Genomic DNA, 14,457 nt, shown 5'->3' with positions numbered 1-14,457 from the left:
AACATGAATGGATTAATCCACTGATAAGGTCAGAACCCTCACGATCCAATCCTTTCCTAAAACACCTACCTTGAAACATGAGATTTGGGGGGAGATTCTAGATCCAAACCATAACAGCTGGGTCACATGGTAGATCTAGTTTTAATTGCTTTAGAAATCTCCATTTTGTTTTCCCAAATGGTTGTACCTGGAGGGAAAGAGAGGAATGAGAGAGATATGGGTAAGCAACAAATGAAAGACAGAGACCAGGCAGATATACACACAAGAGTTTATGTGTCAGAGCTGACAAATAAAGGCCATCTCTCCATAGGAAAGAGAGGAAAAACAGGCTTGAGTTCTGGGACTTTTATGGGGGAGGCTCAGGAATCAGAGCCGAGTAGGTCCTAATGGGCGATTAAGGGTTGGGTTGGTATGAGGGAGTGGTGAGCCTTTCGCAGAAAGGCCCTTGGGCAAGAAAGAGAATTTTTTCCTTAAAATGGTGGCTGTCACTTAAGATGGCTCTCTAGATGCTAAGCAAGGACCTTATATTCCCCCCTTTTTTTATTGGGCCCCTTAGGGAACAGGGACATAGGTGAATCTTCTATAACTGCTTCCTGCTGGGAAGGGGCAGCATTTGAATAGCGGTGCCAGATGTCATTGGAACAATGGCAGAGGTTGAGTGGTGGTGGAATGCTGTCCCTGGCACCCCAGTTTTGGTGAGGGATTGGTATTCCTGTAACAAAAACTGGTTTATAGTTTGATTAGAGATTTTTTGGATCTGGTTTTGAACCAATCTAATGACAGAGGGGGCAAGCATTAGCAGAAGGCCTATGACAAGGGGGCGGGGGGGGGGGTCCAGGAAAGGAAGTATCCACTGGAAAAGGGGGTTACTTAGCTGCCATCCTTCAGCAGAGGAGAGCTGTTGTTTCCAATGTTCAAGGTCCTGTTGGAGTTGTTTTATCTGTCCTTTACTATACCAGATTGATGGATATAAAAATAAGCATCTGTTGAGTGTCAGGTGGGGAAGAGTCCATCAGGGGGACTAGCAAAGCAGAGGACCGAAGGTGGAGTAGGCTGTTGAAGGGCAGTGGCCCTTGCCTCAGAGTCTGCCTTGTTGTTACCGAGTATCACAAAGGAGGTGTCTGTCTAATGGTATTTACAATGTGAGATTCCAATGGCAGAGGGAAGCTTTGAGGCCCCGCCTGAGAAACTCCCTCCTGAAGGAAGGAGGAACCATCTGTGAACCATGTGCATGTTGCCTGGAGCAGGGGCCTTCCTGTGTGGGGGAAGGATGTGGAAGAAGCTCCTCCAGAGTTTCAGAACATGAATGGGTGAGAGGAGGAGAGGCGGAAGAGTCCTGAGGAGCAGGGAGGAGAGTAGCAGGGTTTAAAGATGAGCACGTGCGGAGAGTAAGACTGGATCTTCCACCAGGGAAACCTGTAGAGATCAAAGGTGGGGGGGGGCAGGAATGTAAGCCCGTGTAGGTGAGGAGATCCTTTAGGTGACGGGGAGCCAGGATGGTGAGTGGGGCCCCAAGGGTGAGTTTCTTTGACTTGTTAATGAGCAGAGAGGCTGAGGCCAACATTCACAGGCAAGGGGCCCATCACCAAACAGTAGGGTCAAGGCCCTTCAATAGATAAGCCACCTGGGGCAAAGGCTGGCCCCAGCATGTGTCCGAGGACCCCTAGAGCAAATCCCTGTTTTTCAGCAGCCTAAAGGTGAAATGGGCGTGTGAGCTCAGGGAGATGGAGAGAGGCCCTGGAGGAGGGCCTGCTGGAGCCTGGTGAGGGGCTTTGTAACAGAGTGCAATAGGGATTCAGAGAGTGGGTCCCGGGCCGCATCATATACAGGCTTAGCCAATATGGAGTAGTTAGGAATCCAAGCTCTGAGGAATCCTGCCATACCCAGAAAGGAGAGAATTTCTTCCTTAGTAGAGGGCGTTGGTATACTAGTGATGAGGCTCTTTCTATCAACCATAATGGCTGTGTGTGTAGGGATCAGGAGGAGGCCTAGGTCTGTCACCATTGCCAAGGAGAGCTGTATCTTGGATGGAGAAACCCTATAACCACAGGCAGAGAGAAAGTGAACAAGTTTTCAGGTGTCCTGATGGCTGACCTCAAGGCAGGGACTGCAAAGAAGGAGGTCATCAACATACTGCAGCACCATAGACTGAGTGAGATATAGGGACACTAGGTCCTTAGCCAAGGCCTGTCTGAAGACATGAGGGCTGTCTCAGAACCCTTGGGGGAGAACTGTCCGCGTCAGCTGAGTGGAGTTATAAGACTCAGGGTCTGTCCATGTAAAGGCGAAAAAGTCTTGAGAGTCAGAATGGAGGGGAATAGAGAAGAAGGAATCTTTCAGGTCTAGTACTGAGCAGTAAGAGGTCCTGGAAGGAATGGGGGAGAGAAGGGCACAAGCATCGGTTACCACGGGATGGATAGGGACGACTGCAGAGTTGATGGAACGGAGCTCTTGGACCAAGTGGAAGGAGCCATTAGGCTTTTTTACTGCCAAGATGGGGTGTTATAAGGGGAATGAGTAGGTCTAAGGAATCCTTTTCACAAGAGGTCTTGAATGATAGGCCTAAGAGTTTTTGTCAGAAGAGCAGATATTGTGATTGGGCCAGAAAATGGAGAGGTTTTTGAGACGGATGTGAATGGGCTCGTGGTGTGAAGTGATGGCAGGACTTGAAATGTCCCAGACAGTAGGGTCCACCTTGGACGGGGGTAATGGGAAGGCACTGGCAGACAGAATAGGGTATGGTCAGGGTGAGGATCAGGGGAGCAGCAGGCGAGTCTGGATGGAAGCAAATACGAGGGTAGGAGGAAAGCATAGCCCCAACTTTGTGAGGATGTCCCTTCCCATATGGGGAACAGGGCACTGTGGAGTGACCAAAAAGGAGTGAGTGAAAATTAGAGAGGCAAAGGCGTAAACAAGGCTAGGAGTCTGTAGGGTTGGTAAGGTGTACACTCTACCTCAAAAATAGAGGTCACAAAACGAGCAGTAGCCCTCAGAACTCCTTGAGGTCTGAATATGTCACCTGGTGTCTAGGAGGAAGGAGACAGGTCCACCTGAAATACAGAGTTACCCTGGGTTCCCATGGAGGGATGGTAGTGGTCAGTGACGGGGACCTGGGCCTCATTGGTCCTCTGCAGCCACTCCTAAGAGTTGGAAAGGAGAACCAGAAGGGCCAGATGGCTGGGGGCCGCTACGGGCTCAGGGACAGTCAATAGCCCAGCGTCCCTTCTGATGGCATTTAGGACAAGGGTCTGGAGGCTTGTGAGGCTTGGGACATGTACGAGTCCAGTGACCCATCTGACTACACATAAAACAGGGTCTGGGTGGTCCAGAGGGACCCTTCTGTGGGCCAGTGGAACCAGGGACAGATGCTAAGGCCAGACAGACGGCTTGAGCAAGCATCTGGTATTTCTGCTTCTGGGCCTTCTCATCTCTCTTGTTATACACCTTAAAGGTCACTTCCAGAACCTCAGCTTTTGGACTTAGTGGCCCCCTCTCGAGGCACCTTAGTTTGGCCTTAATATTGGGGAAACTCTGGGAGGAAAAGTAGATCGTTAGTAGTGGCCTCCCATCTGGAGTCTCAGGGTCCAGGTTAGTATATTGTAATAAAGCCTTGGTCAGGCGGTCTAAAAATGTTGAAGGTTTTCATTCTTACCTTGGAAAATTTCCTGGAGGCTTTCATAATTGATAGCTTTATGGGCTGCCTTTCTAAGTCCTGCCATGAGGCAAGTAATGAATTGGTTTCTACTAGTTACTCCTCCAGGCAAATTATAATCCCAGTTGGGGTCCCAATCAGGGGCTGCTTCAGTGCCAATCGAATGGCAGGGGAGGTCTGATGTACCTCATCAGCATAATTTCTAGCTTGCTCCCAAACTCACCTGCGCTCCTCAGGCAGGAGGGTGTTAGACAAGATGGTAGAGACATCATGGGAGGTCCAATTATATGATTGAGTCATGTACGGAAACTCTTTGATACATGTGGTGGGACTTGAAGTATAGGACCCAAGCTGCTTTACTATCTGTGAAAAGCCTGACAAAGACAAAGGCTCATGAACCAGGATTACACCATCTACCCCAGCCACCTCGCGTAGAGGACACAGAGATGTGGGTTGGGCAGCGGCAGCCTGTGAGCGTGTGGCAGGAGGAGAAAAGGGTGGAGGGACCATGGGGACAGTTGCTATGGAGGTTCCATTAGAAAGACAATTGTGATATAGCAGGGGCTCATCCACTGGGTCGAAGGAGATCCTACCCAGGATCTTGTGTCCCTTTGGAAGCAAGCGTAGGGGAGGTGAGAGCTAAGAGGACTTGTGCAGGAGAGCCACAGTTGCAGAGAGAGGGCTCAGAACATAGAGAGGAGAAGGCCTGAACGTATTATATCTCTTTCCATTTTCCCAAACACTCACAATAGTTGAAAAGATCCCTGATAATATTGGGATCTAGAGTGCCATCAAGTGGCCATCTAGAGTCCAAAGAATATTGAGGCCAGATCTGATTGCACAAGTAGATAAGCTTTGGGGGGTTTAGGTCTGGAGTGAGAGAAAGAGACCCCAGGTTAGCCAGGAGGCAGCCTAGGGGACTAAGGGAGAGAATGGATGACGAGCCGCCCATGGTGTGTAGGAGATGAGTTTAGAGGTGAGGTGACCCCAGTATCACCTAGACGAGAGGATGGTTATGCTCAGGGGGTCGTCACCACCACTGGGTAAGCATCGGGGGAAGGGCCCATAGAGGCACTTGGGCACCCGACTGGAACTATGTAGGGGCAGAAGCTGTAGAGATTAAGCCAAGGCCAAGAGGTCGTCTCACGGGGAGCAACTCCCAATCACCCTTGGTGGGTTTTTTTCTCAAAACTCAGGACTCAAATAACAGACCACCTGTAGACTTGGTTAAAGTAGGAATCAGATGTAGCTGTGAAAGCTGTGGCTGGGGGTGCCCCCGACCACATGGTAACCCTGGGAGTGATAGACAATCAACTATCACTTCCAGAGACCCATAGGTTGTTTAGGTCAACTGGAGACAGGGATCTTACCTGAAATGTCCTGTGGTGGGTGCAGAGAAGGTGTTCAGCAGAATGGAGGGCCTGATCCCACAATGGAATCTGGATCAAGGCCTGGGGATGCTCAGTGACCATTGAAGAGGAGAGTGGACACACTAGGGAACCCCATCCCAGGTTTTGGCACCAAAATGAAGGGAAAGCGAGGAATGAGAGACAGGTAAGTGAAAAATGAAAGATGGAGACCACGCAGATATACACACAAGAGTTTATTTGTCAGAGCTGACAAATAAAGGCCACCTCTCTATAGTGGAGAGAGGCAAAACAGGCTTGGGTTCTGGGATTTATAGGGCAGGCTCAGGAATAAGAGCCAGGCAGGTGGGTGGTTAATGTGGGTGGTTAAGGGTTGGGTTGGTATGAGGGAGTGGCGAGCCTTTCTCAGAAACACCCTTGGGTGGGAAAGTGAAACTTTTTCCTTAAAATGGCATCTGTCATTTAAGATGGCCAAGCAGATGCTAAGCAAGGACCTTAGAGTCCCCCAAAAGGTCATGTGTGAGTCAATATAAGAAAGTTTAGAGATGAAATAATTAGTTTATAAGAGGTTTGATCTAATCAGTGAATTAATACCCTTATAGAGATTAACTGAGTAATAACTGAAGGCCAGTAGTGTGTGGCTGGAGAAGGTGGGGCATTGAGGGTGTTACTTTGGGTATATATTTTGTATCTGACAAGTGGAGACTCTCTCTCCCCCCCTCCCTTTCCTTCTCTCCCTCTCCTGGTCTTTCCCTCTCCGTGGTGCTATCTTCCCAGCTGCTTTTCTTCTGCCATGATATTCTGCCTCATTTTGAGTCCTGAAGAATGGAGCTGGCTGGATGTGGGCTGAGACCTCTGAAATCATGAACCTCCCAAATATATTCCAAGACAAGCATAAAGTAAAAGAATTCATGACTACTAAGCTTGCACTAGAGAAAATACTTAAAGAAATAATACATACAGAAGAAATAAAAAATTAAACCCTAGAGTTCACAAATGGACAAATCTCATTTGAACAGTAGCTAAGCAAATAAAAAACAGAACCAAATCAAACATCAGAAATAAATCAAAATGGCAGAAATTAATAAATATCTCTCTATATAATAACACTGAGTGCAAACAGAATCAACTCTCCAATTAAAAGCCAGGGCTAGGGTTGTGGCTCAGGTGGTAGAGTGCTTGCCTATCATGCATTAGGCACTAGGTTCAAACCCCAGAACCACATAAAAATTGAACAAATAAAATAAAGGTATTGTGTCCACCTACAACTAAAAAAAATATTTAAAAAAATAATAAGCCAACATAACAGGTTAAAACTCAAGACCCAACTATACGTTGTTTGCAAGAGACTCACCTTACAAGCAAAGACAGTCACACGTTGAAAATGAAAGGATGAAAATTTATATACCATGCAAATGGAGCCCAAAAAATCAGTAATACCTACTCTCATATCTGACAAAGCAGACTTCAAGCCAAAATTAATCAGAAGAGACAGAAAAGATAATTTCATATTGGTAGAGGGAAAAACCCAACAAGAAAATATAATGATAGTAAATATTTAAGCCCAAAATATTGGCTCACTAATTACATAAAACAGACATAACTCAAAGACTCAAATGTATCCTAGTACAATAATACTGGGTAATTTCAACACACCTCTGTCACCAATAGATAGGTCATCCAGACATAAATTCAGTAAAGATTCTTCAGACCTAAAAAGTATTATAAATCAAATGAACTTAACAGGCATCTATGGAATATTTCATTCAATAACAGCCAAATAAACTTTCTTTTCAGCTTCTCATGGAACCTTCTCCAAAATACATCATATTTCAGGTCAAAAAGCATCTCTTAACATATACAAAATATTGATATAATTCTGTGTACTTTATCTTATCATAATGGATGAAATTAGAAATCACTGGCAATTGAGGGTCACCTCCCCAACCAAATAGGTCATCCAAACATTTGGTCTTTGTTGCTACTGAAATTGTCCCCCCCAAAAAAAGGCTGTGCCAATTTATATCCCCCCAGCTGTATTTTCCCAAACCCCCATTAACACTATTATTATAAATATTTTTCATTTTTGTTAACACGCTAAGTAGAAAATGATATTTTTGCTGTTGCTTAAGTGTGAATGTTTACTTCATTTTTTTACTGGGTTGGGTGCTTGTGTCCTTGTCACCAATTTTTACTGGAGTATTTTATCTTCTATCTTAATGATTTACTAAGAGATTTATATATTTATGTACAGACTATTGATTATTTTTCTGTTATATACTTGCAAACTTTGCTCCTCATATGGAGCTTGAATTTTCTTTTTATATACAGCAGTTTATACTTTATGTCACTGAATCCTTGTTCTTAGGCCAGGCATCACACACACCTGTGATCTCAGTGTCTCAGGAAGCTGAGGCAGGAGGATTGCAGGTTTAAAGCTAGCCTCTATGACTTGGCAAGGCCCTGAGCAACTTAGTGAGACCCTGTATCTAAATAAAATATTTTAAAAAGGGATGGTGTTGCTCAGTGGTTCAACACCCCTGGGTTCAATTCCAGGTAACAAAAATTTTTAAAAAATAAAAATAAATCCTTGTTCTTGTGTGTTGCTCAGATGCTTTGCAAGCCCTTTTTCATTTCAGAAGTGTCACTCAAAGATTCAAAGTTGCTAGGGCAGCTAAAGTCCTTGAGCTATACTATCATCGCTGGGTGATAGTCTGAAAAAGCTAAGATTGATATCTTGTTCCAGCATGCCATTGTGTCCTTGAGGCATCAGGATGTGGCCCTACAAGTTACTGTCCTAAGAGCAGCTTTCACATCTTTATTTCTCAGAGTGTAAATTAAGGGATTTAGCATAGGGGTCACTACTGCATAAAATATAGAGACAATTTTATCTCCATCTTGGGACTTTTTGGTTTGGGGTCTCACATAAATATATATTAGTGTCCCAAAGTAGATGGTGACCACAATCAGGTGAGAACCACATGTGGAAATGGCTTTAAGCCTGGCCTCCTGTGGTTGGATTCTTAAGACAGCCCTGAGGATACAAAAGTAAGAGATAAGAATAAAAATTAAAGGTACTGGCATTGAAATGACAGCACATGCCATCATCATAATCTCTAGGGAAATGGTATTAGAACAGAGCAATTTAAAGATGGCTTGGACTTCACAGGAGAAGTGATTGACTGCATTATGCCCACAGAAACTGACAGGAAACAGCAAAATAGGTATAATAGTGATCAGGAGGGCTGTTATCCAGGCAACCAAAGCCATTAAAATACACACTCGAGGAGACATGACTAGGTTATACCTGAGTGGGTCTGAAATATCCACAAATCGGTCGTAAGCCATAATGGCAAGAAGGGAAACACTCAGCCAGTGAAGGCTCGGATAGCAAGCTGGGCAAAACAAAAGCTGTAGGAGATGGTGGGGAAGTTCTGCAATGAGTTCACCATGATCAGAGGCACAGCACTGGTGGAGAACAGAAGATCCAGCACAGACAAGTTACCAAGGAAGAAATACATTGGGTTGTACAGCTGAGAGTTGACTCCAACCAAGAAAATTATCATACTGTTTCCTGCCAAAGTTACTACGTAAAGAAACATCAGTGCCCAAAAGAGAACACTCTGGGATGTTGGGTGCCTGGACAGTCCCATGAGAATGAATTCAGTCACTTTGGTGTGGTTTCCAATTTCCTGGTAATTCATTTCCTCTATCCACAGCTATAGGAAGGGAGAAAAAGCATAGGAATCAACTCTTTGTAAACTACCAAATTGAATAAAGCACATCAACCCTTGACACAAGCTCATTTCTGAGATTTTCAGCCCTTGGGCCTCCAGCAGCTTTAGTAGACCACCCCCAATCCTCCATCAAAAAGAACACAGTATTCAAGGAAGAGAGGCTGGAGGTTACAGCAAGTTTTGTGGCCAACAAGCCTCCTATGTGCTTCCACACCAAGTTAAATGAGACCTGATCACAGATAGAAAGGGACTGCCTCATCATTCAAGGACAGAAGAATAACAGTATAGTGGCTCTGAGTCAAAAAGAGAGAAGGAGAAACAGACAGTTGGAAGGTCAGGATATTTAGGGGAGGGATCCTTTGCTCACCTTCCTTCAAAAAAAATTTGGAAAACTACTCACATACACACAGGCATTTTTAAGCTAGTATCTGAAATTTGTCATGTTTAAATACTTGAAAAGATATGATTTCCTCTTACTGTGAATATTCATAATTTAAAACTACCCCTTCATGGATATTCCTTGGAAAGACTTTGTTTACCCTTAGCAGTATGCATACCTGGGTTTGAAGAGTGGGCACTAAGAACATATATTCTGTCAAAGGCCACTGAAAGGGCTTGTTCCATGGAGAGCTCCTGGTGAAAAGGCTGCTGCCATGTCCTTCATCCCAGAACAGGCTACTCATTTTGGAAGGTGGTCACTTCCTGTTGCCATTAGGGCCAATGTTAACTTCATGCACATATGCTTGAGTGAAAATACTGACCCTCCTCTTCCAGGGACTCCAGCTGGAGGTCTAAGAGAAGTGGCTTCTTTGCATTCAAAGAACCCTGCAACATTGAGATATTGTCAATACTATTCCCAAGGAAAAGGTACCAACAAGCTCTTCACCAAGAACTCCACGGGTTGCATGTATTTCCAAAAATGTCATTCTAGCACCTCCCCGCCAGGTGTAAGATGAAATCATCAACAAATTATATCTGTGAGATGGCCTGAGCAGGTGACTTAAACCAACTCAAACACTCAGTGACAGTGGGGAGAAATTCAGACCAAGAGTCCCTTCCTGCTCTTGGCACCAAACTTTATCAAGATTAATTCTCCTTTAGAATGAGCATAATGAGCTTTTTTGTAAACAACTGTCAAATCGTGAATGCTTGCCCAAATTCAATGATTCTTTGGACAACTACAAAGTATTCACTTACCTAAAGTATTAACTTCCAGTTCTCCTGGAGGGTGGGAAGAACTGTGGTCTCTGTTCAGAAAATGGTTTCCTTTGGACAGAGGCCAACAGACCCATCATTGGTGATGTTAAGGACCTAAGACCTGTGTACATCAATAGTTAATAAATTATTTCTAATTGCTTCTTCAGAGATAAGATGCTTCTCTCCTATTTCTGTAAAAGCAAGCAGTGAGCTAGGAAATGAATTTGTGGACAGAGATGAATATTTCTTTTTTCCCAAGGGTATGAGCTAAAATTCACTCTCTTTCCATAACTATCAATGTTTCCCAACAACTTGGTCCCCAGATTCTGAGTTCCTCATGGGATAGGCACAAGAGACATCTCTCTAGTCACAAGTTTGCCAAAGATATCAGAGGCTTAGGGGATACCAAGAAAGTCATCTAAATCTGAGTTAATCTGTAGCCCTCCCTTGCAACCCCATTGCCTACAGTTCAGAGTTGCAGCAAAGCCAAAGTAAGTAATATGAAAGTCCAATCCTCTTGCTAGAGATAAACAAAAGCCAAGTGTAACTGGCACATCTCCTGCTAGACTCACACTCTAGAAAGAGAGACTCTTCCTAGTCACATGTCTCACAAAGTGGCTCTAGAAAGTAATCACAACAGTCCAATCTTGAGGAAAGGAGAGTTGGCTTGTGAGGCAATGTTCATGCCTTATTAAGCAGACAAAAACTTGGGAAACAGAAAAGAATCTTGGCAAGAAAGCCTCAGGAGAAACAATTAGAAGTTTATGCCAGCCATAATACTGAAGTTGTGAGTAGCCTCTGTGGGCAGCCACGGTAAATGTGGTCGCTGGTGAAGCAAACAAACTGACTCTTTGAGCCAAAGAATTATAACAAATAACAAGTTCATGCTGCAATGTCACAGCCCAATTCAAGGGCTTTCTCCACTCCTTGTCCAAAGTTATATCTTAGGAGTACTCTTTAGACTCCTTCAGGAATTGGTGATTCTTATCCAGACACCAATATCAGACACACTGCCATTATTTATTCTGCATATCTTCTATGTCAGGGTCTGTGCTGGCTGCTGGGAGGGAGGCAAAGTCAACAAGAGTTCACAGACTAATAAGAAACTAAACATAGACATATAAAGCAGACATTAAGAATTAAGCATTAAAGTAGGACATGGTAGTGCCTATAATCTCAGCTCCTGAGGAGTCTGAGGTAGGAGGATCACAAGTTTGAGGCTAGCCTGGCAACATAGCTCCACCATGCGGCCAGCGCATTAATGAGGTTCTTGGCATAAAAGTTAGCTAGTGAGATCGAAATAAACACACAGACTCAGTTACCTTTTTCTATGACCAGGTCCGAGACGGCTCCCCTCTCTGGTTCCCTCCTCTAACCGCCCGGCAGGGCAGCAAGGATTACTCAGGGCTAGCAGGAGAGAGAAAGAGGGAGCACGCCAGGGAGTAGCCTTTTATTGGGGAACAAGAAATTCAGGGGAGAATTCCATCCAATGAAGGTTGAGGGGGGGCCGCACTCCAAGGTCAGGGTCAGTGATTGGGCCTCCGGGGTCAGTGGTCAGTCACACCCCCACACGGACAGGTTCTCTCATCAGGAGAGGGCCGGGAAAGCTCCGACACAGCCAGAGCGCCTCAGACCCTAACCGGGAGTCACCCAGTCACGTGTGAGAATGGCTCCCTACACATAGCGAGACCTTGTCTCAAAAGAGAGACAGAGAGAATTAAGCCTTAATTAAGGTTTAGGATTAAGACACATGAAAGGAAAACTGGATGGGCTGGGGCTGTGGCTCAGTGGTAGAATGCTCGCCTACCACACGTGAGGCCCTGGGTTCAATCCTCAGCACCACATAAAAAAATAAAATAAAGATATTGTGTCCATCTACAACTAAAAAACATTTTAAAAAAAAGGAAAACTGGAGGCAACACTTGACTGAGGGGTGCAATTGAGCTGCAGCCAGAAAGATCACCAGAGTTCCAACTTCAACTCCACCACTTCCTGGCTGTGTGATTTGGGGTGAACTATGATACTTAATCTGTCTCACCTTTACATTTTATCTCTTCAACATGGAATGAATAATAGTAATTACCCTATTTCATTGTTTATAGGAATAACTAAAAGAATATATGTATAACTAATCCACAAGTACATGTTATGGTTTTGATATGAGGTGTCCCCCAAAAGCTCATGTATGAGACAATGCAAGAAGGTTCAGAGGAGAAATGATTGGATGATGAGAGTCTCAACCCAATCAGTGAATTAATCCCCAATAGGGATTAACTGGGTGGTAACTGTAGCTGCATAAGGTATGGCTGGAGGAGGTGGGTGTTGGCGTGTGGCTTTAGGGTACATATATTTCATATCTGGGGAGTAGAGTATCTCTTTCCTTCCTGATCGCCATGATATGAGCTGTTTCCCTGTCACACTCTTCTACCATAATGTCCTGCCTCACCTTGAGACCTGAGGAATGGAGCCGGCTGTCTATGGACTAAGAGCTCTGAAACCATGAGGAGCCCTCAAATAAATCTTTTCTCCTCTACAGTTGTGCTGGTCAGGTCCTTTAGTCATAGCAGTGAAAAAGCTGACTAAAACAGCACAAGCATCCATTCAAGAAAAAGCCCAACACTGACCCACTCCTATAAGGGAGGTCTGATCCTATAACAATTCATACAGAGTTAGTCCATCATTAGCAACAACATGCAGAGTATCAACAGTCTACGCGAGTACAGTTTCTTTGTTTCTACTTTAATGCAGTTATTTAGCCCTACCATGTTACCCATAGATGTTTAATATAAGTAGGTAGAATAAATTCTGGGAAATATGAACTAGATAATTAAATATAAAAAGTAAAACACAGAAGAAGTAATAGGGAGGTCAATCAATGAAAGAGTACAGAAATAATTTTTCGAATTCATATGGAAATTTAGTTTGTGATAAAGGAAAAATTCAATAAGTGATAAAGGCCACATTCAATAAGTGGCATTTTGGACAACTGGCTCTCCATTTTTAATACACACATGAATGTTCACAAAGTGGATCATTATCTAATTCCTTATATAAAAATAAATCCCAGGTTGATCAAAGAGTGAACATGGAAAAATTAAACACACAGGTGGATATATTCATCTTCTCAAGTATTGAAAACATTTTGAGCTAGGAAAACATAAAGGAGAAAAACAATAATGTGGTTACATAAAATTAAAAATGTATGTGTAGCAAATGACAAGTGGGAAATAATCATAAAAGTTGGACAGGGCTAATTTCGTAAACAGAGGGAGAAGTTGGAAACAATTTAAAATGTGCACAACAAGATCAACCATGGGAAAGGAGGGAGGATCCAGATGACCAGGGAATCTGCTCTGGCCAGAGGACAAGGTACTAAAGGAAAGGGAAAGACAAGGGGGGGGGGCTGCTGAGCCACTATCTGCAGCGAATGGAGGGCTTCCTCTTGGGCTTATTGTGCCAGGTTCTAAAGATGTACCTGATTTCAGAAAATTCCAAGGACACCAGGGGCCCAGATGCCATCACTCAATGAACTGCTCATTCCAGAAGTGAGAGTTCAGAGGTTAGAGAAGAAACACAGAAAAACGAAGTAGAAGAAAGATGCTGTGTGTTTAGTGTTCAACTTTGAGTAACTCATTTCCTTACTCTTAGGCTGATTTTCCATATGATTTCCCTACCTTCTGAACCTAGGATGCAACCTGGCATCAGGGTATGGTGGCAATGAGGCAGCGTTTACTAGTGAGAAAACAGCATAAGAGAAGGTGGAGAAAGGAGCCAAATAGAACAAGATCTCCATTGAATACTCCTTCTTGATATTCCCAATATCTCCCAAGTTCTCTCATGGGCCAGCAGTGCATGTAGACCACATCCAGCAGGTGCATCTATCTCTTAATGGGTATTTGAGACACAGAAAGAAATCTAGAGGATGTTTTATAGCAGGAGGGTTTCAAATGATCCCACACCTGGACTGTCACCTGTAATTGGGAGCTATTGGTCATGTTTGTCACTATTTCAATAGAACAAGCAGAAGAAATTGTCTTCAGAGAAAAGGAAGAATGAAATGGATGCACAGTGATGAAAGACACAAAGAAGTAGAGAGTTCTGATGGTGTCTGGGTCTGGAAGCCCAGCTATAGTTCTGTCATACATTATCCCCAATCTGGTAGTCATAGAAATTCTCATGGTTTCCTGGGCTATTTGGAATTGGTTTCTGCTACTTTTGACCAATAAAATCCTAACTAGTGCATCTGTTAACTCTTCCCTAGAGAACAAGTTATTAGGAGATAAAAGGACCACAGCAGACACCATTCATTCTAGTCTTTCAGGCAAAATAAAGAGTGTCAAAAAATAGCTTAGAGTCTCTGGGTTCTACTTTGCCAGCTAAGAAATCTGGTTAAATGTGAACAGCCCAGGACACTGAAAGAAGAGAGGTACTTTTAAAGACCCCTATGAACTTGTCCTGGGAAGAACTCACCATGTCTCTTCCTTGCTGGCTATGATTCATTGAA

General features: G+C 43.9%; 1 protein-coding gene across 1 annotated transcript; it reads right to left on the bottom strand.

Annotated features, from left to right (window-relative positions):
• Positions 1–2,562: 2,562 nt before the first annotated feature.
• LOC143638737 (olfactory receptor 13H1-like) lies at positions 2,563–13,948 on the bottom strand. The gene is given in 6 exon segments (XM_077106541.1): positions 2,563–2,719; positions 3,876–4,015; positions 7,813–8,379; positions 8,381–8,396; positions 8,398–8,738; positions 13,913–13,948. Coding segments are annotated over 6 exon segments (1,257 nt in total).
• Between the last annotated feature and the right edge of the window lie 509 nt (positions 13,949–14,457).

The sequence above is a fragment of the Callospermophilus lateralis genome, chromosome X, assembly GCF_048772815.1.
Source record: "Callospermophilus lateralis isolate mCalLat2 chromosome X, mCalLat2.hap1, whole genome shotgun sequence".
NCBI lineage: Eukaryota > Metazoa > Chordata > Mammalia > Rodentia > Sciuridae > Callospermophilus > Callospermophilus lateralis.
The sequence above is the reverse complement of the archived record's forward strand: the minus strand, read 5'-3'. Positions and strand labels throughout refer to the sequence as shown.